A 27149-nucleotide genomic window follows, 5' to 3' on the forward strand; every position below is an offset into this window, starting at 1 on the left:
ATCCTGAAACTATGGACCAGTCACAACCCAAGAGAAAGAGCAGTAGGGTTAAGGCTGTGCCTTCCCCCCTGCCTCAGGTGGTGGATCAGCCCTCCCAGGAGGATGATTCTGAGAGCCCTGAAGGAACTGTCCTAGAAGAACTTGAACCTGATCAGGTTGAGTTTCTTGGGACAGGGGGACCTTCAAGGGCAGATCTGAGGCAGGCTCAATTAGACTGCCCCTCTCTTGAACCCCTCAGACAGCTGGCTGCTGCTGAGGCTGCAGGGAATGCTCAAGGTACCCATAGAGAGTATTGGGATGAAGGGCTACTGTATTCAGAGGCTAGAGACCCCAAGCCTGGTGCATCCAGGAGGTTGGTCATACCACTGAAGTTCAGAGGCTTCCTTCTTACCTTGGCCCATGATATTCCCCTTGCAGGACATCTAGGCCAGAACAAGACTTGGGACAGGCTTGTCCCTCACTTTCACTGGCCCCATATGTCAGAAGATACCAAGGAGTTTTGTCGCTCCTGTGTCACCTGCCAAGCCAGTGGCAAATCAGGTGGCACCACAAAGGCCCCCCTCATACCACTACCTGTGGTGGGGGTCCCCTTTGAAAGAGTGGGCATAGATATTGTAGGACCAATGGACCCACAAACAGCATCTGGGCACAGATTCATACTGGTGATAGTGGACCATGCCACCAGGTACCCAGAAGCAATTCCCCTGAGGACCACAACAGCTCCTGTTGTGGCAAGGGCCCTGCTTGGAGTATTCTCCAGAGTGGGCTTTCCAAAGGAGGTAATTTCTGACAGAGGTGCCAACTTCATGTCAGGATACTTGACTGCAATGTGGAAGGAGTGTGGTGTGAACTACAAGTTCACCACACCCTATCACCCACTGTGCAATGGGCTTGTTGAGAGATTCAACAAGACCCTAAAGGGAATAATAAAAGGATTACCAGACAAGCTTAGGCGAAGATGGGACATCCTTTTACCCTGCCTTCTGTTTGCTTACAGAGAGGTCCCACAAAAGGGGGTTGGCTACAGCCCTTTTGAGCTTTTGTTTGGGCATCCTGTAAGAGGACCCCTGTGTTTGGTGAAGGAAGGATGGGAGAGACCTCTCAGACAACCCAAACTAGACATAGTGGATTATGTACTTGGTCTCCGCTCCAGGATGGCAGAGTATATGAAGAAAGCTTCTAAAAACCTTGAGGCAAGCCAAGAACTCCAAAAAGCTTGGCATGACCAAAAGGCTGTACTGACTGTTTACCAGCCAGGACAGAAAGTGTGGATGTTGGAGCCAGTGGCCCCAGCAGCACTCCAAGACAAATGGTCTGGACCCCACACTATTGTTGAGAAAAAGGGAGAAGTCACCTACTTGGTGGACCTTGGGACTCCCAGAAGCCCCCACAGGGTGCTTCATGTCAACAGATTGAAGGCATATGTTGACAGGGCAGACATGGGGCTACTCATGGCTACAGATGAGGGGCAGGAGGAAGAGAGTGACCCTCTCCCAGACCTGTTGACTCAGAACCCCGATGATGGCTCAGTTGATGGTGTGGTCTTTTCTGACAGCCTCACTGTCCATCAGCAACAGGACTGCAGACAAGTTCTGCAATCCTACAGACATATGTTCTCTCTGACCCCAAGTCAGACAAACTGGCGCACCCATGAGGTGGACACTGGTGACAGTCTGCCTGTGAAGAGTAAAATCTACAGGCAACCTGACCATGTCAGGGACTGCATAAAAGTTGAGGTACAAAAGATGTTGGAGCTGGGAGTCATTGAACCTTCAGAGAGCCCTTGGGCTAGTCCTGTAGTTCTTGTACCAAAACCTCACACCCAAGATGGTAAGAGAGAGATGAGGTTTTGCGTGGATTACAGAGGTCTCAATGCTGTCACTAGGACAGATGCCCACCCAATACCTAGGGCAGATGAGCTCATTGACAGACTGGCAGCTGCTAAGTTTTTGAGTACATTTGACCTGACAGCAGGCTACTGGCAAATCAGATTAGCTGAGAGTGCAAAGGCCAAAACTGCTTTCTCGACCCCAGGAGGACATTATCAATTTGTGGTAATGCCCTTTGGTTTGAAGAATGCACCTGCCACTTTCCAAAGGTTGGTGAATCAAGTCCTTACTGGGTTGGATGATTATTGTGCAGCTTATCTTGATGATATTGCTTTCTTTAGCTCCACCTGGGAGGATCACCTGGTCCACCTGAGGAATGTTTTAGAGGCCCTGCAAAAGGCAGGCCTCACTATCAAGGCCACTAAGTGCCAGATAGGGCAGAGCAAGGTTGTATACCTGGGCCACCTAGTTGGTGGGGGTCAGGTTCAACCACTGGAGAGCAAGATCCAGACCATAAAGGACTGGGCTCCTCCAACTACCCAGACTCAGGTCAGAGCTTTCTTGGGCCTGACTGGGTACTACAGAAAGTTTGTTAAGAACTATGGGTCCATAGTGACACCACTTAATGACTTGACCTCCAAGAAGATGCCAAAGAAAGTTCAGTGGACAGTAAGCTGTCAAAAAGCATTTGATGACCTGAAGCAGGCCATGTGCAGTGCACCTATTCTGAAAAGTCCAGACTACTCCAAAGAGTTCATTGTCCAGACAGATGCTTCTGAGTTAGGTGTGGGAGCTGTTCTTTCACAACTGAATGTAGATGGTCAAGACCAGCCCATTGCTTTTATAAGTAGAAGGCTGACCCCTAGAGAGAAACGTTGGTCAGCTATTGAGAGGGAGGCCTTTGCTGTGGTTTGGGCCCTGAAGAAGCTGAGGCCATACTTGTTTGGCACTCACTTCAAGATTCAGACAGACCATAAGCCCCTCTTGTGGCTAAATCAGATGAAGGGTGAAAATCCCAAACTTCTTAGGTGGTCCATTTCCCTACAGGGGATGGACTTCACAGTGGAACATAGACCTGGGACTGACCATGCCAATGCAGATGGACTCTCCAGATATTTCCACTTAGAACATGAAGACTCAACTGGTCAAGGTTAGTTTAATGTCCCTAAGTTTGGGGGGGGGTTGTGTAGGAGAGTAGGGTCTGCTTTCTATGTTCACCCCCACTTTTTGCTTTTGCTTTACTGGTTTTCGACTTAGATGTGGCTGTGGGCCTGCTAATCAGACCCACAGCCCTGCTGTTCTCTCTCTAAATTAATACTATGTACTTTAGGTGCATAACCCATTTGGATAGGATCACCTTATTGGCCCCTGTACAGTGTACCCTAGGTACCCAGGGCATAGGTGTACCCTAGGCCTACCAGGGGCTGCAGCATGTATTATGCCACCCCTGGCCTGGCCTTCCATTTTGACACAACTGGCTGATCACTCAGCTGGGGCAAGGTCGTGTAATCACCCCTTGCTTAGGTGTAGTCTTCCTATACCTAACTTACATATAGACACATGTGTACCTATCAGTCACTCCTATGGCAGGCCTTGACAATCCTGGAGGCAGAGTGCTTGGTAACATGTGAGATGGTGCTCTAGCATGAGCTGAGCCTGTCTGCAGCTTTCGGAACCATGTCCTTATAGCTGTTCTATGATATAGCCTACCATATACTCTTAAAGTGCCTTATAATCTTAGACGGTTATGGTAACTATGGTTTGGCTTTATCGAAACATGTCGTGTAAGGTGTAACACTGTGGAATAATACCCCCACACCATTTCTGGACATGAGGATATTATTCCCCCCTTCTAGAGGGAAAGACATGTTAAAATCATACTTCACTGTTAGCCTCTGACCAAAGCCTCAGCATCACAAAATGGATGCTGCTGCCACGACACAAGTCTGACCTCCTGCAGCTGGGAGTGATCCCAGCCAGGGAGGCCTGGACAATAGGTTTCCTGCATGGGGAGGTGCTAGCACCTCCCCAGACAGCCTTTAGTGTATTGGGGCAGGGTGGGCTGAAAGGAATGAGACATGCCTGGGGCACACAAGGTGTTCCTTGCATAGTCCAGTTTAAACCGGCGCTGGGGCACTCCAGCCCCAGCTCTGACGCGAAACTGGACAAAGGGAAGTGGGTGTAACCACCCCCTCTCAGGTCCCACCCATAAGGCGTGACCTAGCAGGTATCCCAGCCCCCCAGATTAGTATAAGAGTGGGAGTTGGGCCTCAAGACTTTAGATTATCCTGAACCTGCAACTTGAACAGAAACTCTGGACCTTCGACATTCGACGAAAGAAGAAGACTGAAGAATCTCTCTTGTGGCCAAGGAGTGGCTACCCTGTGCAAACAGGCACCATCAAGAGACTACCCTTTGCTTTGCCCACGTTCTACGAGGAACCGACTGCAGAGCCCGACCAGAGCCTTGACTTCCAGACTTCTCCGACCCTGATCCACAGCAAAGCTGAGATCCGTGGAGGCGACGAGCGACGTGGGACCGGCTACCTGGGAACAGTGGCTAGTAACTTAAGTGCCACCTGATTTGCCACTGGCTTGGCAGGTGACACAGGAGCGACAAAACTCCTTAGTATCTTCTGACATATGGGACCAGTGAAAGTGAGGGACAAGCCTGTCCCAAGTCTTGTTCTGGCCTAAATGTCCTGCAAGGGGAATATCATGGGCCAAGGTAAGAAGGAAGCCTCTGAACTTCAGTGGTATGACCAACCTCCTGGATGCACCAGGCTTGGGGTCTCTAGCCTCTGAGTACAGTAGCCCTTCATCCCAATACACTCTATGGGTACCTTGAGCATTCCCTGCAGCCTCAGCAGCAGCCAGCTGTCTGAGGGGTTCAAGAGAGGGGCAGTCTAATTGAGCCTGCCTCAGATCTGCCCTTGAAGGTCCCCCTGTCCCAAGAAACTCATCCTGATCAGGTTCAAGTTCTTCTAGGACAGTTCCTTCAGGGCTCTCAGAATCATCCTCCTGGGAGGGCTGATCCACCACCTGAGGCAGGGGGGAAGGCACAGCCTTAACCCTACTGCTCTTTCTCTTGGGTTGTGACTGGTCCATAGTTTCAGGATCCAGCACTTGTTCAGTGGTGCACTTTTTGGCCTGTGACCTGGTCACAGCAAGGACATGTGCATCTATCCCCAGCATTTCTGCATGGGTCCTATACTCCACTTCAGACCAAACTGAAGTTTCAAGATCATTGCCCAATAAACACTCTACAGGAAGGTCTGAACTAACAACAACTTTCTTGAGGCCAGTTACCCCTCCCCAGGAGAAGGTAACAATAGCCACACTATGGGAGGTAGTGGCATTGCTAGCGTTGGTCACTAGGTAATTCTCACCTAGTATGATCTGTCCAGGGTCCACAAAGGCAGGTGTCACCATTGTGACACTAGCCCCAGTGTCCCTGTAGGCCTGAGCCATTCTTTGGTTGTTAAAAGGAGTCTGTCTGTACTTGCCCAGGTTACTGGGGCCTACAGTAGAGGACAAAGCTAAGTCCCCATCACAGATCAGAACAGCCTGAGTAGGTATTCTGACTAGGCCAGAATCCTCCTCAGTTCCCAGGGTTAACCCTACTACACCCTTTTGCTGGGAACCACCACTTACAGCTGGACTAGGGGGTACAGTTGCCTTAGGGGCAATGGTGGCTGGGGGCTTATCCTTTTAGGTGCACTCACTAAACCAATGTGAGTTGGACTTACAATAGTTGCACCATGGTTTCTTTTGGCCATCTTTCTTTTTATCCTTTTTGGGACCACCCTCCCCCTGAGCCTTTTGGGGGCCTGGTGAAGACTTCTGGTCTTTTTGTTTCTGATCATTACCCTTCTGGTCTGCCTTTTTCTGATCACCGCCCTGGTTCTGGTTTTTCTGCTTAACTCTAGTCCTGACCCATCTATCTGCCTTCTTTCCCAATTCTTGGGGAGAAGTCAGATCAGAATCAATCAGGTGTGTATGCAGTAGCTGGTTTTGACAGTTGTTAAGGATTTGCTCTCTCATGATCAAATTATACAATCCTGATCTGAAAGAAACACGTTAGTTAGATTCCTCACCTTAGAATATCCCCAGGCGTCAGACTGGATCCGGAAGATTTTTCGTCAGCAATACCCCTTGCGCGTCGCTAGGCGTCGTCTGCGGCTCCGCGTCCGTCGTCGGCGTCGTGCGCCGGAATGACGTCGTCTGAGTACTTAGACACTGCCCTCGCGCGCTGACGTCAGTTCTTCTTTTTTCCGCGCCAGTAAGCGCAGATCCGGGAGAGCTACCCCTTTAGTCACTTTTTGACTAACTTTTTCGATCCTTTTTGATCTTGTCTCGACTCCGGTGCCGGTAGGATGCCTGGTTTTAAATCCTGTGCTGTCTGTAGCCACCTGATGTCGGTTACGGACCATCACCGCCGGTGCCTTTACTGCTTGGGCCTCGACCACAACGCGGAGTCGTGTTCGGACTGCAAGGCCCTGACCTCGAAGGCTAGACGGGAGCGGTCCGGTAAGCTTCTCGAGATTCGCCACTCGGCTCCGCGAGCCTCTCGATCCCGGTCCAGGAGGAGGTCCAAGGATCGGTCGCGGAGCCGCAGCCGATGTCACCATCGGTCGTCGGGATCCAAGTCTTCGGGTAAGTCGAAGCATTCCAAGAAGTCCAAGAGGCGACACCGCTCTTCGGACTCCCCTCGCCGGTCGTGCGACTCGGCCGAGGGTCAGGGTGGTTCCACCCCCGCGGCTCCAGCGGAGCCGCAGGCACCGCGCAAGTCCCCATACCCACCGGTCCCTGGGACTGACGCGACGCCGGCGGAGGTCAGTGCCTTCCTCTCGGCCATGAGGAGCCTGGCTCCGCCGTCGATGCCCGCTGGCGCGCCTTCGGGCCCGGGGACCCGACTGGGCTGCCTTGCCTGCCGGCGGCTCCGGCCCCGGCGCCGTTGACGGCTCCGGCCTCTACGCCGCAAGCGCCCGAGGGACCCGTTCCCGAGTCCCCGCCGACGCCGGTCGACCTCGTCACGCCTCCTCCGCCGGTGTCGACATCGGTACCACCCCCGACGTCGACACTGACTCCGCTCGACGTCGAGCCCCAGTTCAGCCCCGCTCCGGGCCCGGCGTCGATGGACGCCGCGTTCGGCGCCGCTGGAGACACATTATGTCTATCGCCCGGCTCCGCTCCTTCCTCCTGTATACCAGGAATCGGATGATGTGGACAACTGGGAGGGATCCGAGGATCCTATGGCCGTTCAGGCTCAAATGTCACAGGACTGGGCAGATGAACTGGGGGAGGCCAGTGGCCTGGATACCTCTCCGGACACTTGATTCGTCTCTCCTCCGACTGTGGCTTCGGAGGAGGGCGCTGCTTTCTCTGTGGTGCTGCGCAAGGCGGCCGCAGCCCTTGGGCTCGAGCTGCCTGCCGTGGCTGTGAGGACTAACGTCCTTACTGAGGTGCTTCAGTCTGCAGCAAGCTCCACTGAGCCTCTGCTGCAATTCAATGAGGCCCTCATTGACGTTCTGCAGGGCACCTGGTCCAAGCCCTCCACAGTTCCTCCTGTGGACAGGAACGTCGCCAGGCGCCACCGCCCTGCTCCGGGCGACCCCAGTTTTCTGTCCCAACACCCTACCCCCGAGAGCCTGGTTATCCAGGCCTCTACCTCCCAATCCTCCTTCCCGACCGCCCCGCCGGACCGGGATTCCAAGAGACTGGAACAGTTCGGCAAGAAGCTGTTCTCCTCCCTTAGTTTGGGCCTGCGGTCTTTTAACACCGCCTGTCTCTTGGACCGTTATTCCCACTCTCTGTGGGATGCGGTGGAGGACGTGCTGCCCCTGTGTCCGGAGGAGGTCCGGACACGACTTACCCAGGCTCTGGCCGATGGGAGGGATGCAGCGCGACATGCTATCCGATGTGGGCTTGACACTACGGACTCGCTGGGTAGGGCAATTTCTACCACAGTGGCGCTTAGACATCACGCCTGGCTGCGGTCCACGTCATTTTCGGGCGATGTCCAGAGCAGTCTCATGGACATGCCCTTTGATGGCACTCGCCTTTTTGGCGAGAAAGCGGACAGTGCGCTGAATCGCTTTAAGGACTCCCAGGCTACGGCCAAGTCCTTGGGCCTCTCGGCCCCGCGGTCGCAAACTTCCGCTTTTCGCCCCTTTCATGGCCAAGGAAGGGGTGCCTCCTAACGTACGCCTAGCCACCAGCCGCAGAACCAACCTGCGCGCGGTCGCGGACGTGGTTTCCGCCGAGGCGGTTCTGGAGGACGACGAGGTCAGCCCACATCCACCCCGGCAGCATCCGCCTCAAAGCCTTCCTAGTCCGAGCTTTCAGGCCCATTCCACGCCAGTGGGCGGCAGGGTTCGCCATCACCTGCTCCACTGGCGGTCCATCACATCGGACAGGTGGGTGCTGCAAATCGTCCGAAGGGGCTACTCCCTCACCTTTGAGACGACCCCTCCAGCCATGCCACCGCAGCACCACCGTATCTCGGGGGATCATTTGAATCTTCTCCACGAGGAAGTTTCGGCCCTCTTGGCCAAGGGGGCCGTCGAGCGCGTTCCGAGCCCAGAAGTAGGTCGTGGTTGTTATTCCCACTACTTTCTGGTTCCCAAGAAGGGCAAAGGGGGCCTACGCCCTATCTTGGACCTCCGGAACGTCAATGCCTTCCTCCGGAAGGAAAGGTTCAAGATGTTAACTTTGGCTCAGGTTCTAGCTGCCCTAGACCCTGGAGACTGGATGGTAGCGTTGGACTTGCAGGACGCATATTTCCACATCCCCGTCCTGCCGGCCCACCGGCGTTACCTGCGGTTCACGGTGGGCCAAGAACACTTTCAGTTTACCGTGCTCCCCTTCGGCCTCACCAGTGCCCCTCGGGTGTTCACGAAAGTGATGGCGGTGGTCGCAGCTCATCTGCGCAGATCAGGGGTTCCAGTCTTCCCCTATCTCGACGACTGGTTGTTGAAGGCGGGCTCGCCCCAGACAGTCGTCTCCCACCTCCAGACTACGGCGGATCTCCTGGATTTTTGATGGGATTTTCCATCAACGTGCCGAAGTCACACTTGAGTCCCTCTCAGAAGCTCCTCTTCATCGGAGCGGTTCTCGATTCGGCGCAGTTCCGGGTCTATCCGCCGGAACAGCGGGTCCGGGATATACAGGCCCTGATTCCCATCTTTCGGCGTCTATCCTGGGTTTCGGTCAGGCTAGTGTTGCGGCTTCTGGGGCTGATGGCCTCCTGCATCCTACTAGTGCATCACGCCAGGCGGCGCATGCGGGCTCTGCAGTGGAACCTGAAGTTTTAGTGGGCCCAGCATCACGGCAACCTGTCCGACCATGTTTTGATCTCGGAGGGCACTGCACAGCAGTTGCAGTGGTGGCTCACGGACCGCGATTGGGTCATGGGCAAGAGCCTCTCCCTTCCCCAACCGGAGCATGTCGTAGTGACGGATGCGTCCCTCCTGGGATGGGGTGGCCATATGGGAGAGGCGGAGATCAGAGGCCTCTGGTCTCCGGCGGAGTCTCGTCTCCACATCAACCTGTTGGAGTTGAGAGCGATCCGACTTGCACTGAAAGCCTTCCTTCCCTCTGTCAGGGGAAGTGTCGTGCAGGTGTTCACGGACAACACCACCTCTCATTCCAGTCTTTCGGCCTCTATCCCGGGTTTCGGTCAGGTTGTTGCTGCGGCTTCTGTGTCTGATGGCCTCCTGCATCCTGTTGGTGCATCACGCCAGATGGCGGATGCGGGCTCTGCAGTAGGACCTGAAGTTTCAGTGGGCCCAGCATCGGGGCAACCTGTCCGACCATGTCTTGATCTCAGAGGGCACTGCGAAACAGTTGCAGTGGTGGCTCATGGACCGCGATTGGGTCAGCGGCAGATCCCTCTCCCTACCCCAACCGGAGCACGTGGTAGTCACGGACGCGTCCCTCCTGGGATGGGGGGGCCATATGGGAGAGGCGGAGATCAGAGGACTCTGGTCTCCGACGGAGTCTCAACTCCATATCAACCTTCTGGAGCTGCGGCCGATCCGACTTGCACTGAAGGCATTCCTTCCCTCTGTCCGGGGAAGTGTAGTGCAGGTGTTCACGGACAACACCACCGCCATGTGGTATTGCAACAAACAAGGCGGCGTGGGGTCGTGGACCCTTTGTCAGGAGGCTCTGCGCCTCTGCACGTGGCTGGAACACCAGGGCGTCACCCTAGTGGTTCAACATCTGGCGGGCTCTCTGAACGCCAGAGCAGACGAACTCAGCCGCCGGTGCATGATGGATCACGAATGGCGTCTGAACTCCGAAGTGGCGCAAGGTCTCTTTCAGCAGTGGGGAGAGCCCTGGTTAGATCTATTCGCCACCGAAGAGAACGCGCAATGTCAGCAGTTCTGCGCATTGGAATTTCCAAGGCGGCACTCGCTCGGCGACGCTTTTCGTCACGAGTGGAGTTGCGGTCTGTTGTACGCCTTTCCGTCTATACCACTTCTGCCCAGAGTGCTGAAGAAGATCAGGCACGACCGGGCCCAAGTCATCTTGGTGGCTCCGGATTGGGCACGAAGGTACTGGTATCCCGAGCTACTCAGTATGTTGACCGATCCTCCGATACATCTGCCCCTTCGGGAGGATCTTCTGTCGCAGCAGCAGGGGACGGTCCTCCACCCGAACCTGTCCAGCCTCCACCTCCATACGTGGCGATTGAGCGGCGGCAGTTGATGCCATTTGACTTGCCTCCTGAAGTCTGTGATATCATTCTGGCAGCCAGGCGTCCCTCCAAAAAGAGGGTATACGCCTGCCGGTGGAACAAATTTGTGGCATGGTGCACAGCAAAGGCTGTGGATCCCCTTTCCGCCCCTCTTTCTGAGGTTCTACTGTTTCTTCTTTCTTTAGCCCGGCAGGGCTCTGCCCTGGGCACCCTGAAAGGTTATCTTGCTGCCATCTCTGCCTTCTTGCGGCTTCCTGATCAGCCTTCTCTTTTCAAGTCCCCTGTTGTTACACGCTTTCTAAAGGGCATTACTCACACGTTCCCTCCTGTCCCTTTTGTAATGCCTCAGTGGGACTTGAATCTTGTTCTCACATTTCTAATGTGCGCTCCCTTTGAGCCTCTTCATAATTGTCCTCTTCGTCTGCTGACGCTTAAGACTGCTTTTCTGGTAGCCATCACCTCGGGTAGACGGGTGAGTGAGCTCCAGGCTTTATCTTCAAAGCCTCCTTTTCTCTCTGTTCATCCGGACAAGGTTGTCCTCCGGCCTCGTCCCTCCTTTCTTCCGAAAGTGGTGACTCCATTTCATCTTGGGCAGTCTGTCACCTTGCCCACCTTCTTTCCGCCTCCGCATCCTTCCAAAGAGGAAGAGAGGCTCCACCGTCTGGACCCAAAACGTGCGCTCTCCTTTTATTTGGACCGCACAAAGCAGTTCCGGGTGGACGACCAACTATTCGTTGGATACGTGGGTGCTAAGAAGGGGAAAGCTGTGCACAAACGGACCATCTCTCGGTGGGTCGTTTTGTGCATCAAAATTTGTTATTCCTTGGCAAAAAAGGACCCTCCTGTTGGGCTGCGCGCCCATTCTACTCGGGCCACGGCGGCTACTACTGCTTTGGGACGAGGTGTCCCTTTGCAGGACATCTGTCAGGCGACAACGTGGGCTTCGCTACACACGTTTGCCAGGCATTATTGCCTTGACAGTCAAGTCCGGAGGGATGGCTTCTTTGGCCGTTCTGTCCTCCAGGACTTTCTGGTGTGATCTTGGTTCGCAGACCCACCACCGGGGATGGTATTGCTTGGGTATCTATTCTAAGGTGAGGAATCTAACTAACGTGTTTCTTTCAGATGAACAAGTTACTTACCTTCGGTAACGATGTTTCTGTAAGAAACATTAGTTAGTTAGATTCCTCACCGACCCACCCATCCTCCCCGTTCTGCGAACTGACATCTAGGGTTAAGGTTATCCTTTTCAGGCCCCTAGATTTTATTTTTGGCACCAGTGTCGGTCTTTGCATGGCTCTGCGTTCCTGGCGCGGAAAGCTATGTACAAGAACTGACGTCAGCGCGCGAGGGCGGCGTCTAAGTACTCCGACGTCATTCCGGCGCACGACGCCGACGACGGACGCGGAGCCGCAGACGACGCCTAGCGACGTGCAAGGGGTATTGCTGACGAAAAATCTTCCGGATCCAGTCTGACGCCTGGGGATATTCTAAGGTGAGGAATCTAACTAACTAATGTTTCTTACAGATACATCGTTACCGAATGTAAGTAACTTGTTCTATAGTCCTTAACCTTACTTCCCACTAGCCAGCCTTCCAGAGCCTTAGTGGCACAATCTACAAAGTCAGTCCAGTCCTGAGTCTGTGTCTTCTGGGTATCCCTGAACAACAACCTGTATTGTTCAGTGGTTAGGCCAAACCCATCAATTAGAGCACTCTTCAGGACAGTGTAATTATCTGCATCCTCATCACTAACTGTGAGGAGCTTGTCTCTACCTTTCTCAGAGAAGGAGAGCCACAAGATAGCTGCCCACTGACTTTGGGGTACCTGCTGTACTTTGCAAGCTTTCTCCAAAGCAGTTATCCATTTGTGGATGTCATCCCCACACTTGTAGGGAGGGACAATCTTGCTCAGGTTTTTATTATCATAGTGCCTGTCTCTATCCTTAGGGATATTGCTGCCACCAGTGGGTTCTGACCCACTTAACTTCTGCTCTCTAGCCAGAGCAAGCTTCTCCTTGGCAAGGGCAAGTTCTTCCCTCTGAATCCTCAGATTAGCTTCCCTCATTCTGGCTTCATGCTCCTTTCTCTCAGGGGAAGTCATTCCCCTGTGAGAGGAAGCACTAGAGATGCTAGAGATATGGGAGTGGATGGATTCCCTTGAAGGGGATCTGTCCCTCCTGCTTCTCTGTGTAAGCCCACTTGGGGGTCTGTATGGGGGGACCCCATGCAAACTCCCATGTAAGCTTAGGTTAGCCTGGCTAAGTCTTCCTACTTGGCTCTGGCTGTCTACCTCTTCATCTGAAGCCCCATCTGACTCCTCTGTGGTGGGTAGACCCTCCTTTGTACCTAGGGTACTGGCCTGTGAGGCCCTCAAAGCATCATACTCCTCTAGGAGCTGTACTAACTGAAGGAGGGTAGGGTTTGCACCCTGTTTTATCTTTCTGGAGGTACACAATTGTCTCATCTCCTGAAAAGTTAGGATATCATATCTAGAGGGGGTCTTCTTCAGACCTGCCCCTCCTGAGAGAGCATCTACTTGATCTCCTCCCAGAGACATGATATAGTGAGGGTGTGGTGTGTGCACCTACCTACACTAGTTGTTTCTACTAAACCTCTCTGGTAGTTGTAGTCCGGGTGTGTTACTCCCTTCAACCTACAACTACTAAGTCCAGTAGGACTTAAGTATTATATTCTATGTTATATGTACCTAAACAATATCTGTGTGATCTTTCAATTTAGTATCTCAAGATTACAATGGTATTACAACAGCAAGCTCAGATCCCAACCGCTGCTCACCAATGTGAGAAGTTGGCCTGATGTATGATGTCACTAGTTCTAGTGTACACCTTATATCAGTCCAAACAACCCTTATGGTGATTGGTTGTAAAGTCAACCTTATAGACCAGCTATCCTAGTGGTAGCATGGACAAGAGCAGTCTTAGGCTAAACTCTGAATGGCATGTGAAGCCAGCTGTGATACCATATATAATCCCTTGAATACCAAATGAAAGGACACCACAACAGATATATATATAAAATAAAGTGTTTTTATTCTAGTCAAACCCTCAGCACTCTTTATGAGATTAGAGGTAAGTACAACACAGTCTTATTTAAGCATACATTAAGTCACACAGGTAAGTAATACAGTTAGGCCCTAGGGGCCACGCAAACCATATACTAAGTAAGTGGTATAAGGACCACTGTCACGGAAATAGGATAGGCCTAGGCCTAGGGAATCGCTGGGGCTACACTACACTAGCAACAGTTAGGAAGTGGGAGGCCCACGGGATTCAGGTGCAGAGTGGAAACACTCGCGCGTAATGCGTAAAAGTCGATAGAAATAGTAGTTGTTAGAAATTAACAGTTTAAGGACACTTCTGAAGCAGCTAGAGAGTCGAGACTCGGAAACTAGACCCTAGGATAGTCACTACCCTTGTGAGCACCGAAGTACCCAAGTTACCTAGCCCACAGGCTGCGGGTGCATAGGTGTGAACTTGCGTCGGGTTTCTTCGTGGACTTCTATGGATGCCTGAAGGAAAGATGCTGACAGGCAGTCAGTGAAGAGCGTCCGGTGGATCCCAAGGCTGGGATCAAGAAGAGAGGAGACCTGCAAACAGAAGGGACAGAGTCAAGGTCACTAGCCAGTGACCACGTGGAACCGGGAAGGAACCAGGCGATGTCGTGAAGATGCAGGTGAAGAGGTGAAGCTTGTCGCAGCAGCCACGGGTACCAGGAGACGTCGAGGACGACCAGAACCAGGAGGCGAGCTGTCCCACGAGGGCTCTTGCTGTCGGCGGCGTTGATGTCGAGTTTGGACACAACAAGCCTTGGCAAGCGCAACCCACGCAGAAGGAAGGATTTGCTTCTGTTACAGACCAGGAAGGTCTGGGGTGCTTCTCTTTTGCAAGGAAGTGGGAGCCAGTCTGGAGGAGCCAAACCAGCAGTGAAGATTTCTGGATGCGTCGTCACAAAGGCCACTAGCCAACGGGCAAGCAACCGGACAGACGCGGCAAGCAGGCAAATGCAGAAGGGCCCCACGCAGGACTCGTGGAGTGTGGGGAGCTGATCTTCGGTGCAGATGGTGCTTGGGGTTGGGGCTTCTCAATCCCCGGTGCACAACTTCGAGGGTGCCTCAGAAGCTGCGCTGGAAGATACTAGCCACTTTTCCCAGGTAGCCGGTCCCACGTCTCTCGTCGCCTCCACGGATCTCAGCTCGGCTGTGGATGTGGATCAGGGTCGGAGAAGTCTGGAAGTCAAGGCTCTGGTCGGGCTCTGCAGTCGGTCCCTCGTAGAACTTTAGCAAAGCAAAGGGTAGTCTCTTGATGGTGCCTGTTTGCACAGGGTAGCCACTCCTTGGCCACAAGGGAGATTCTTCAGTCTTCTTCTTTCGTCGAATGTCGAAGGTCCAGAGTTTCTGTTCAAGTTGCAGGTTCGGGATAATCTAATCTCCTGGGGCCCAGCTACCACTCTTATACTAATCTGAGGGGCTGGGTTACCTGCTAGGTCACGCCTTATGGGTGGGACCTGGGAGGGGGGAGGTTACACCCCCTTCCCTTTGTCCAGTTTCGCGCCAGGACTGGGGCTGGAGTGCCCCAGCACCTGTTTGAACTGGACTATGCACGGGACACCTTGTGTGCCCCAGGCATGTCTCATTCTTTTCATCCCTCCCTGCCCCAATACACTAAGGCCTGTCTGGGGTGGTGCTCGCACCTCCCAAGGCAGGAAACCTATTGTCCAAGCCTCCCTTGCCGGGATCACTCCCAGCAGCAGGAGGTCAGACTCGTGTCTGTGGCAGCAGCATCCATTTTGTGATGCTGGGGCTCTGGTTAACTTTAACCGGGTAAGTAGGTTACAACATGTCTTCTCCCTCTAGAAGGGAGGGATAATATCCTCATCCCCAGAAATGGGATGGGGGTATTATTCCAAAGTGTTAGACACCTTACACGACATCTTTTGATAAAGCCAAACCATAGTTACCATAACCGTTTAAGATTATAAGGCACTTTAAGAGTATATGGTATGCTATATCATAGAACAGCTATAAGGACATGGTTCCGAAAGCTGCAGACAGGCTCAGCTCATGCTAGAGCACCATCTCACATGTTACCAAGCACTCTGCCTCCAGGATTGTTAAGGCCTGCCATAGGAGTGGCTGATAGGTACACATGTGTCTATATGTAAGTTAGGTATAGGAATACTACACCTAAGCAAGGAGTGATTACACAACCTTGCCCCAGCTGAGTGATCAGCCAGTTGTGTCATTATGGAAGGCCAGGCCAGGGGTGGCATAATACATGCTGCAGCCCCTGGTAGGCCTAGGGTACACCTATGCCCTGGGTACCTAAGGTACACTGTACAGGGGCCAATAAGGTGATCCTATCCAAAGGTGTTATGCACCTAAAGTACATAGTATCAATTTAGAGAGAGAACAGCAGGGCTGTGGGTCTAGTTAGCAGGCCCACAGCCACATCTAAGTCGAAAACCAGTAAAGCAAAAGCAAAAAGTGGGGATGAACATAGAAAGCAGACCCTACTCTCCTACAGGTGTAACCACCCCCCTCCCTGGTCCCACCCATAGGAGGGACCTAGCAGGTAACCCAGCCCCCCAGATTAGTATAAGAGTGGGAGCTGAGTCCTTAGGATTTTGGATTATCCTGATAACTGAAACTTGAAAAGAAACTCTGGACCTTCGACATTCGACTACGGAAGAAGACTGAAGAATCTCCCTTGTGGCCAAGGAGTGACCACCCTGTGCAAACAGGCACCATCAAGCTACCTACCGTTTGCTTTGCTCAACGTTCTACGAGGAACCGACTGCAGAGCCCGACCAGCGCCTTGACTTCCAGACTTCTCCGACCCTGATCCACATCCATAGCAAAGCTGAGATCCGTGGAGGCGACGAGAGACGTGGGACCGCCTACCTGGGAAAATTGGCTACTTGCTTCCAGCGCAGCTTCTGAGGCATCATCGAAGTTGTGCTCTGGGGATTGAGAAGCCCCAACCCGAGCACCATCTGCACCGAAGATCAGCCCTCCACAAGTTCTGCGTCGGGCCCTTCTGCATTTTCCTGCTCGATGCATCTGTCCGGTTGCTTGCCCGTTGGCTAGTGACCTCTGCGACGACGAACCTTTGACTTTCCACTGCTGGTTTGGCTCCTCCAGACTGGCCCTTGCTTCCCTGTGAAAGAGAAGCACCTCAGGCCTTACTGGTCTGCAACAGAAGCGAATCCTTCATTCTGCGTGGGTTGCGCTTGCCAAGGCTTGTTGTGTCCCAACTCTACATCGACGCCGCCGACAGCAAGAGCCCTCGTGGGACAGCTCGCCTCCTGGTTCTGGTCGTCCTCGATGCCTCCTGGTACCCGTGGCTGCTGCGACAAGCTTCACCTCTTCACCTGCATCTTCACGACATCGCCTGGTTCCTTCCTGGTTCCTTCCCGGCTCCTGGCTGGTGACCTAGACTCTGTCCCCTCTGCTTGCAGGTATCCTCCTTCTTGATTCCATCCTTGGAATCCACCGGACACTTTTCACTGACTGCCTGTCAGCATCTTTTCTTCAGGCATCCATAGGAGTCGACGACGAAACCCGACGCAAGTTCACACCTATGCACCCGCAGCCCGTGGGCTAGGTAACTTGAGTACTCCGGTGCTCACAAGGGTATTGACTATCCTAGTGTCTAGTTTCCAAATCTCTAACTCCTAGTTCCTTCCGAAGCGGCCTAAAACTCTTAATTTCTAAACATTACTATTTCTATCGACTTTAACGCATTACGCGTGAGTGTTTCCACTCTGCACCTGAATCCCGTGGGCCTCCCACTGCCTAGCAACTGATAGGATAGTGTAGCTCCAGCGATTCCCTAGGCCTAGGCCTAACCTGCGTTCGTGACAGTGGTTCTTATACCACTTATTTAGTATATGGTTTGCGTGGCCCCTAGGGCCTAACTGTATTACTTACCTGTGTGACTTATGTATGCTTAAATAAGACTGTGTTGTACTTGTAGGAAGGTGGATATCTGACTATGGTTACCCCCAACTTTTTGCCTAGTGTCTAGCTGGTTTTTCGACTTAGTTGGCCTGAGATCCTGCCATTCACGGTCTCAGGCTGTCTGCTCTCTCTTTAAAATGGACTCCATGTACCCTAGGTACATCCCCAATTGGTAAGGATCACCTTATTGGACCCTGTACAGTGTACCCTAGGTACCCAGGGCATAGGTGTACCCTAGGCCTCCCAGAGGCTGCAGCATGTATTATGCCACCCCTGGTCTGGCCTTCCAATCAGACACAACTGGCTGATCACTCAGCTGGGGCAAGGTCGTGTAATCACCCCTTGCTTAGATATAGTATGCCTATATCTACCCTTATATATAGACACATGTGTACCTATCAGTCACTCCTATGGCAGGCCTTAACAATCCTGGAGGCAGAGTGCTTGGTAACATGTGAGATGGTGCTCTAGCATGAGCTGAGCCTGTCTGCAGCTTTCGGAACCATGTCCTTATAGCTGTTCTATGATATAGCCTACCATATACTCTTAAAGTGCCTTATAATCTTAAACGGTTATCGTAACTATGGTTTGGCTTTATCAAAACATGTTGTGTAAGGTGTCTAACACTTTGGAATAATACCCCCATACCATTTCTGGTGATGAGGATATTATTCCCCCCTTCTAGAGGGAGAGACATGTTAAAATCCTACTTTGCTGTTTAACTCTAACCAAAGCCTCAGCATCACAAAATGGATGCTGCTGCCACAGACACAAGTCTGACCTCCTGCTGCTGGGAGTGATCCCGGCCAGGGAGGCTTGGACAATAGGTTTCCTGCTTGGGGAGGTGCTAGCACCTCCCCAGACAGACTTTAGTGTATTGGGGCAGGGAGGGCTGAAAGGAATGAGACATGCCTGGGGCACACAAGGTGTCCCATGCATAGTCCAGTTCAAACCGGTGCTGGGGCACACCAGCCCCAGTCCTGGCGCGAAACTGGACAAAGGGAAGGGGGTGTAACCACCCTCCTCCCAGGTCCTACCCATAAGGCGTGACCTAGCAGGTAACCCAGCCCCCCAGATTTGGATAAGAGTGGTAGCTGGGCCCCAGGAGATTAGATTATCCTGAACCTGCAACTTGAACAGAAACTCTGGACCTTCGACATTCGACGAAAGAAGAAGACTGAAGAATCTCCCTTGTGGCCAAGGAGTGGCTACCCTGTGCAAACGGGCACCATCAAGAGACTACCCTTTGCTTTGCTGAAGTTCTACGAGGGACCGACTGCAGAGCCCGACCAGAGCCTTTACTTCCAGACTTCTCCGACCCTGATCCACATCCACAGCCGAGCTGAGATCCGTGGAGGCGACAAGAGACGTGGGACCGGCTACCTGGGAAAAGTGGCTAGTATCTTCCAGCGCAGCTTCTGAGGCACCCTCGAAGTTGTGCACCGGGGATTGAGAAGCCCCAACCCCAAGCACCATCTGCACCGAAGATCAGCCCCCCACACTCCACGAGTCCTGCGTGGGGCCCTTCTGCATTTTCCTGCTTGCCGCGCCTGTCCGGTTGCTTGCCCGTTGGCTAGTGGCCTATGTGACGACGCATCCAGAAATCTTCACTGCTGGTTTGGCTCCTCCAGACTGGCTCCCGCTTCCTTGCAAAAGAGAAGCACCCCAGACCTTCCTGGTCTGCACCAGAAGCAAGTCCTCCGTTCTTCGTGGGTTCCGCTTGCCAAGGCTTGGTGAGTCCTAGTTCAACTTCGACGACGCCGACAGCAAGAGCCTTCGTGGGACAGCTCGCCTCCTGGTCCTGGTCGTCCTCGACGTTTCCTGGTCCCCGTGGCTGCAGCGACAAGCTTCACCTTCACCTGCAATCTTCACGACATCGCCTGGTTCCTTCCTGGTTCCACGTGGTCACTGGCTAGTGACCTTGACTCTGTCCCTTCTGCTTGCAGGTATCCTCTCTTCTTGATCCCAGCCTTGGGATCCACCGGACACACTTCACTGACTGCCTGTCAGCAACTTTCCTTCAGGCATCCATAGAAGTCCACGACGAAACCCGACGCAAGTCCACACCTATGCACCCGCAGCCCGTGGACTAGGTAACTTGGGTACTTCGGTGCTCACAAGGGTAGTGACTATCCTAGGGTCTAGTTTCCGAGTCTCGACTCTCTAGCTGCTTCAGAAGTGTCCTTAAACTGTTAATTTCTAACTGCTAGTAATTCTATCGACTTTTACGCATTACGCGTGAGTGTTTCCACTCTGCATCTGAATCCCGTGGGCCTCCCACTTCCTAACTGTTGCTAGTTTAGTGTAGCCCCAGCGATTCCCTAGGCCTAGGCCTATCCTATTTCCGTGACAGTGGTCCTTATACCACTTCTTTAGTATATGGTTTGCGTGGCCCCTAGGGCCTAACTGTATTACTTACCTGTGTGACTTAATGTATGCTTAAATAAGACTGTGTTGTACTTGCCTCTAATCTCATAAAGAGTGCTGAGGGTTTGTCTAGAATAAATACACTTTATTTTATATATATATCTGTTGTGGTGTCCTTTCATTTGGTATTCAAGGGATTATATATGGTATCACAGCTGGCTTCACATGCCATTCAGAGTTTAGCCTAAGACTGCTCTTGTCCATGCTACCACTAGGATAGCTGGTCTATAAGGTTGACTTTACAACCAATCACCATCAGGCCAACTTCTCACAGTACTTACCTCGAATCTCATAAAGAGTGCTGAGGGTATTTTGACTAGAATAAATACATTCTATTTTTATAATGTATCTGTTGTGTTGTCCTTTCATTTGGTATTCAAGGGATTGCAAATGGTATATCAGCTGGCTACATATGCCATACAGAGTTTAGCCTAAGACTGCTCTTGTCCATGCTACCACTAGGATTGCTGGTCTATAAGGTTGACTTTACAACCAATCACCATAAGGGTTGTTTGGACTGATACAAAGTGTACACTAGAACTAGTGACATCATATATCAGGCCAACTTCTCACACAGCTTTTTCAGTGGTGCTGCGCAAGGTGGCCGCAGCCCTGGGGCTCGAGCTGCCTGCTGTGGCCGTGAGGACTAACGTCCTCACAGAGGTGCTTCAACCATCAGCAAGCTCCACAGAGCCTCTGTTGCAGTTCAATGAGGCCCTCATAGACGTTCTGCAGGGCACTTGGTCCAAGCCCTCCACAGTTCCTCCTGTGGATCGGAACGTAGCCCGGCGCCACCGCCCTGCTCCGGGCGACCCCAGTTTCCTGTTCCAACACCCCACCCCCGAGAGTCTGGTTATCCAGGCCTCCACTTCCCAATCCTCCTTCCCGTCCGCCCCTCCGGATTGGGAATCCAAGAGGCTGGAGCAGTTCGGAAAGAAGCTGTTCTCTTCCCTGAGGTTGGGCCTGCAGTCTTTGAACACCGCTTGCCTCTTGGACCGTTTCTCCCACTCTCTGTGGGATACGGTGGAGGACGTGCTGCCCCTGTGTCCGGAGGAGGCCCGGACTCGTCTCTCCCAGGCGCATGCTGACGGGCGAGATGCAGCACGACATGCCATACGGTGTGGACTAGACACCACGGACTCGCTGGGTAGGGCGATTTCCACCACGGTGGCGCTCCTGCGCCACGCCTGGCTGCGGTCCACGTCTTTTTCGGGGGATGTCCAGAATTCCCTCATAGATATGCCCTTTGATGGCACTCGCCTTTTTGGTGAGAAGGCGGATAGTGCGCTGGCTCATTTTAAGGACTCCCAGGCTACGGCCAGGTCCTTGGGTCTCTCGGCCCCACGGCCGCAAACCTCTGCCTTTCGTGGCCAAGGGAGGGGCGCCTCCTCACGTCCGCCTAGCCACCGGCCGCAGACTCCATCTGCATGCGGTCGCGGACGTGGATTCCGCTGTGGCGGTACTGGAGGACAACGTGCCGGTCAGTCCACATCCACCCCGGCAGCATCCGCCTCAAAGCCCTCCTAGTCCGAGCTTTCAGGCCCATTCCACGCCAGTGGGCGGCAGAGTTCGCCATCACCTGCTCCACTGGCGATCCATCACTTCGGACAGGTGGGTGCTGCAAATCGTCCGATGGGGCTACTCCCTCCCCTTCGAGACCACCCTTCCAGCCATGCCACTGCAGTGCCACCGTATATCGGAGGATCACTTGAATCTTCTGCGGGAGGAAGTTACGGCCCTCTTGGCCAAAGAGGCCGTCGAGCGCGTTCCTGGTCCAGAAGTAGGCCGTGGTTGCTATTCCCACTACTTTCTGGTTCCCAAGAAGGGCAAAGGGGGCCTACGCCCTATCTTGGACCTCAGGAGCGTCAACGCCTTTCTCCAGAAGGAACGGTTCAAGATGCTGACTTTAGCTCAGGTTCTGGCTGCCCTCGATCCTGGAGACTGGATGGTAGCGTTGGACTTGCAGGACGCCTATTTTCACATCCCCATCCTGCCGGCCCACCGGCGTTACCTGCGGTTCACGGTGGGTCAGGAGCACTTTCAGTTCACCGTGCTCCCCTTCGGCCTCACCAGTGCCCCTCGGGTGTTCACGAAAGTGATGGCGGTGGTCGCAGCTCATCTGCGCAGATCGGGGGTTCCAGTCTTCCCCTAACTCGACGACTGGCTGCAGAAGGCGGGCTCGCCCCAGCAAGTCGTCTCCCACCTCAAGACTACGGCTGACCTGCATTTGCTGGGGCTCTCCATCAACGTGCCGAAGTCAAACCTGAGACCCTCCCAGAAGCTCCTCTTCATCGGAGCGGTTCTCGATTCGGCGCAGTTCCGGGCTTATCCTCCGGAACAGCGGGTCCTGGATATTCAGGCTCTGATTCCCATCTTTCGGCCTCTATCCGGGGTTTCGGGGAGGTTGGTGCTGCGGCTTCTGGGGCTGATGGCCTCCTGCATCCTGTTGGTGCATTACGCCAGGTGGCAAATGCGGGCTCTGCAGTGGGACCTGAAGTTTCAGTGGGCCCAGCATCGAGGCAACCTGTCCGACCATGTCTTGATCTCAGAGGGCACTGCGAAACAGTTGCAGTGGTGGCTCATGGACCGCGATTGGGTCAGCGGCAGATCCCTCTCCCTACCCCAACCGGAGCACGTGGTAGTCACGGACGCGTCCCTCCTGGGATGGGGGGGCCATATGGGAGAGGCGGAGATCAGAGGACTCTGGTCTCCGACGGAGTCTCAACTCCATATCAACTTGTTGGAGCTGAGAGCTATCCGGCATGCACTGAAAGCCTTCCTTCGCTCTGTCCGGGGAAGTGTCATGCATGTGTTCACGGACAACACCACCGCCATGTGGTATTGCAACAAACAGGGCGGGGTGGGGTCGTGGACCCTTTGTCAGGAGGCTCTTCACCTCTGGACATGGCTGGAACACCAGGGCATCATCCTGGTGGTTCAACATCTGGCGGGCTCTCTGAACGCCAGAGCAGATGAACTCAGCCGCATGATGGATCACGAATGGCGTCTGAACTCGGACGTGGCGCAAGGTCTCTTTCTGCAGTGGGGAGAGCCTTGGTTAGATCTATTCGCCACCGAAGAGAAAGCGCAATGTCAGCAGTTCTGCGTGTTGGAATTTCCAAGGCGGCACTCGCTCGGAGATGCTTTTCGTCGCGAGTGGAGTTGCGGTCTGTTGTACGCCTTTCTGCCTATACCACTTCTGCCCAGAGTGCTGAAGAAGATCAGGCGCGACCGGACACAAGTCATCTTAGTGGCTCCGGATTGGGCACGAAGGTACTGGTATCCCGAGCTACTCAGTATGCTAATCGATCCTCCGATACGACTGCCTCTTCAGGAGGACCTTCTGTCGCAGCAGCAGGGGACGGTCCTCCACCCGAACTTGTCCAGTCTCCACCTCCATGCGTGGAGATTGAGCGGCGACAGTTGATGCCATTGGACTTGCCTCCTGAAGTCTGTGATGTGATTCTGGCAGCCAGGCGTCCCTCCACAAAATCGGTATACGCCTGCAGGTGGAACAAATTTGTGGCATGGTGCACAGCAAAGGCTGTGGATCCCCTTTCCGCCCCTCTTTCTGAGGTTCTCCTCTTTCTTCTTTCTTTGGCCCAGCAGGGCTCGGCTCTGGGCACCTTGAAAGGTTATCTTTCTGCAATCTCTGCTTTCTTACGGCTTCCTGATCAGCCTTCTCTTTTCAAGTCCCCTGTTGTTTTGCGTTTTCTTAAAGGCATTACTCACATGTTTCCTCCTGTCCCCTTCGTAATGCCTCAGTGGGATTTGAATCTTGTCTTGACCTCTCTGATGTGCGCTCCCTTTGAGCCCCTTCACAATTGTCCACTTCGTCTTCTGACTCTTAAGACTGCTTTCCTGGTAGCTATCACCTCGGCTAGACGGGTGAGTGAGCTCCAGGCTCTATCGTCTAAGCCTCCCTTTCTTTCTGTTCATCCGGACAAGGTTGTCCTCCGGACTCGTCCTTCTTTTCTTGGTGGTGACTCCCTTTCATATCGGGCAATCGGTCACTTTGCCCACCTTCTTTCCTCCTCCGCATCCTTCGAAAGAGGAAGAGAGGCTCCACCGTCTGGACCCCAAACGTGCGCTGTCCTTTTTATTTGGACCGCACCGGCAGTTCCGGGTGAACGACCAACTTTTTGTTGGATACGTAGGTGCTAAGAAGGGGAGAGCCGTACACAAACGGACCATCTCACTGTGGGTCGTCTTGTGTATAAATGTTTGTTACTACTTGGCGAAAAAGGACCCTCCTGTTGGGCTGAGAGCCCATTCCACCCGGGCCACGGCGGCGACTGCTGCCCTGGGATGGGGAGTTCACTTGCAGGACATCTGTCTGGCGGCGACGTGGGCCTCACTGCACACGTTCGCCAAGCACTATTGCCTGGACAGCCAAGTCCGGAGAGATGGCTTCTTTGGCCGTTCTGTTCTCCAGGACTTTCTGGTGTGATCTTGGTTCGCAGACCCTCCACCGGGGTTGGTATTGCTGGGGTATCTATTCTAAGGTGAGGAATTTAACTAACGTGTTTCTTGCAGATGAACAAGTTACTTACCTTCGGTAACAATGTATCTGTAAGAAACATTAGTTAGTTAGATTCCTCACCGAACCACCCATCCTCCCCGCTCTGCGAACCGACATCTAGGGTTAAGGTCATCCTGTTCAGGCCCTAGACTTTTTGGCACCAGTGTAGGTCTCTTGCATGGCTCTGCGTTCCTGGCGCAGAAAGCTATGTACAAGAACTGACAGCGCGCGAGGGCGGCGTCTAAGTACTCCGACGTCATTCCGACGCACAACGTCAACGACGGACGGGGAGCCGCAGACCACGCCTAGCGACGCACAAGGGGTATTGCTACAAAAATCTTTCCGGATCCAACCTGACGCCTGGGGATATTCTAAGGTGAGGAATCTAACTAACTAATGTTTCTTACAGATATATCGTTACAGAAGGTAAGTAACTTGTTCATCGTTACCGAAGGTAAGTAACTTGTTCTTCAGTGAGACAGAATAAATAAAAGCAACCCCTGTCAAATGTTTTGCTATCATTTTAGCTCTTTGGAGAGGTTTAGCTTTGTCCAGACACGAGAGAGCAAGGGTGCTCCCTTGTGTCTGGACAAAGATAGCAAAAAAATGTGTCAGGGTTGCTTTATTCATTCTAGTTTGGCTTGGATGGTATTTTACCAAACCAAAGTTGTAATACTGCGTCTGGAGTGGTTAAAGGCTTTTGTCATTTTACAGCTCGTCATGGATGGCACTGCTGATCCTAAGCTTAAAAACGTTGCTATAGAAATGGTAGAAGACTTTGTCTTTTTCTATCTCAGTGTGGATGGCAGTGTGCTAATTCTATGCTTAAAAAACTTTGATAGAAAACCAGATATTTGAGCTGAGCAAATTCAGGAGTGTCACTGGTATTGTAGGGCGCTCTATACAGGAGCTGCTCTCTACCTAAACTTGGGAAATAGCCAGAGTTCTCTAGGTGAAAATCTCAGTTAAAACAGCCTTTTTAAAAACTTCTGAAATTCACTAGTTGGAGTTAGCTGAAGTAACAATAACTTGCGCCCCCACCTTGCAGTGTGTTGTTATCAATTATGCCATTTTGAAGGTCATCAGTGACGGCATCAATGATGTAATCGAACATGTCATGACTAATGTAGCATGTCTGGTTATAAGTAGTGCATTTTCTTTTGAAGATGCTGTCTCTGGCCAGAGATTGTTTTGGCTCATGTACCTGGACCTCCAGGACACCTATTTTCATCTGCTATTCCTATTTGCTCAAATGCAGCTCTTGAGATATGCTGTGGAGTCTCACCTCCCCAGAGCCGTGCTGACCGCCACTGGTTAGTACATGTGAAAAGGCTAATTAGCGGTCACAAACCGCCCGACTTTTCCGTTTGCAACCGCTAGAAACCATCGTACAACTGGCCCTAAGTGTTTAGATCACAGTTTGATTATGGTGTGCGCCAGAACAAGGTGGATTAAAACAGTGGAACCTAAAAGCAAGGAAAGTATTTCAAAGGCTTAACAACAAGTCATCTGAGAAGTGTTTCTACCAACAAAGGTTTCAAGTCTCTTTCTGGCTGCCACAATGGCCACAACATAAGAAATAGCCCTTAAATCGCCGATTGCAGTCTTCTGACTCCTTCCAAAACAATATAATGACAATTGTCATCCCCCTCACCCCAACCCAGTCTGCTATTTTGGTAAATGGACAAATCTCAATTCTAGCAGAACATCTAGTGTGCAATAACATCCCATTACTTTGAAGTTCGGGTCTAGCCTCCTGGTATTTCACTAAAAAATAACTCGTTATATCATTTGACTGAAAGTAGTAGTCCAGGTTTTGTTACAGAAACAAATCGTGGAAGACTGATGGTGCCTCATTCTCAGTTGCGTTGGAATCTGCCCTCAAGTTGAGATTGGGGTAGAGCCACGATGCAAACGAAAGAAAAAAAATGCCTTTGTGATTGCTCCGTTTGTTACTCTTGATTCATAGTCTCTTTCCCATTATCAGTGCTTTGTCAAGAGGTATAGAAGCAGTTTTCAGTTTTTCCATTCTATAAGACTATACACAAATTGATATGAAAAAGTTTACTGACGAAGAGTAACGGAACGTGACCCGTGTTCTTGTAGACATTTCTGCATATGGATCTCTTGTCTATGTTTAGATCAAATGTGACTGCTAAATTCCGTTTTCATGTTTTTGTCATTCAAAGTAACATAGTTGCATTTTATTTAGGGGAAAAACAAAACAAAGCGAGTGAAGACAATTTATGACTGCCAAGCTGATAATGATGATGAGCTTACATTTGCCGAGGGTGAAGTAATTATTGTGACAGGTGAAGAGGATCAAGAGTGGTGGGTATGTAGCAACAACTATAATAATTTCTGCTCAGTCTGTGATATAACATCCAGTTTACATTAGCATATGTAGACTGGTTTATTAAATCAGTTTAAGTAATTTGGTGACAGGCGGTCTACTTTTGTAAGAAATGATACATTAAGATCGCCTTGAATATTCTCTATGATGCCAAAATACCTAAATTGCCTTGTATGCTGGAGCCTTGCAGAATTCCCTTCAGTTCAGATGTAAAACCTAATTGTGAGAAGTTGGCCTGATATATGATGTCACTAGTTCTAGTGTACACGTTGTATCAGTCCAAACAACCCTTATGGTGATTGGTTGTAAAGTCAACCTTATAGACCAGCTATC

The 27149-nt window shown here is 52.2% G+C and overlaps 1 protein-coding gene across 4 annotated transcripts in view; it reads left to right on the top strand.

Moving 5' to 3' along the window:
- The window catches only part of ASAP1 (ArfGAP with SH3 domain, ankyrin repeat and PH domain 1), a 1875051-nt gene that overhangs the window by 1823634 nt on the left and 24268 nt on the right, over positions 1-27149 (top strand). For all 4 annotated transcript variants that reach the window (XM_085604920.1, XM_085604922.1, XM_085604921.1 and 1 more), the window contains one exon: positions 26676-26798. In XM_085604920.1, coding sequence (XP_085461046.1) covers positions 26676-26798 — 123 coding nt within the window. The remainder of the gene's footprint in view (positions 1-26675; positions 26799-27149) is intronic.

Source organism: Triturus cristatus, chromosome 5_1, assembly GCF_964204655.1.
Source record: "Triturus cristatus chromosome 5_1, aTriCri1.1, whole genome shotgun sequence".
In the NCBI taxonomy this organism is placed as follows: domain Eukaryota; kingdom Metazoa; phylum Chordata; class Amphibia; order Caudata; family Salamandridae; genus Triturus; species Triturus cristatus.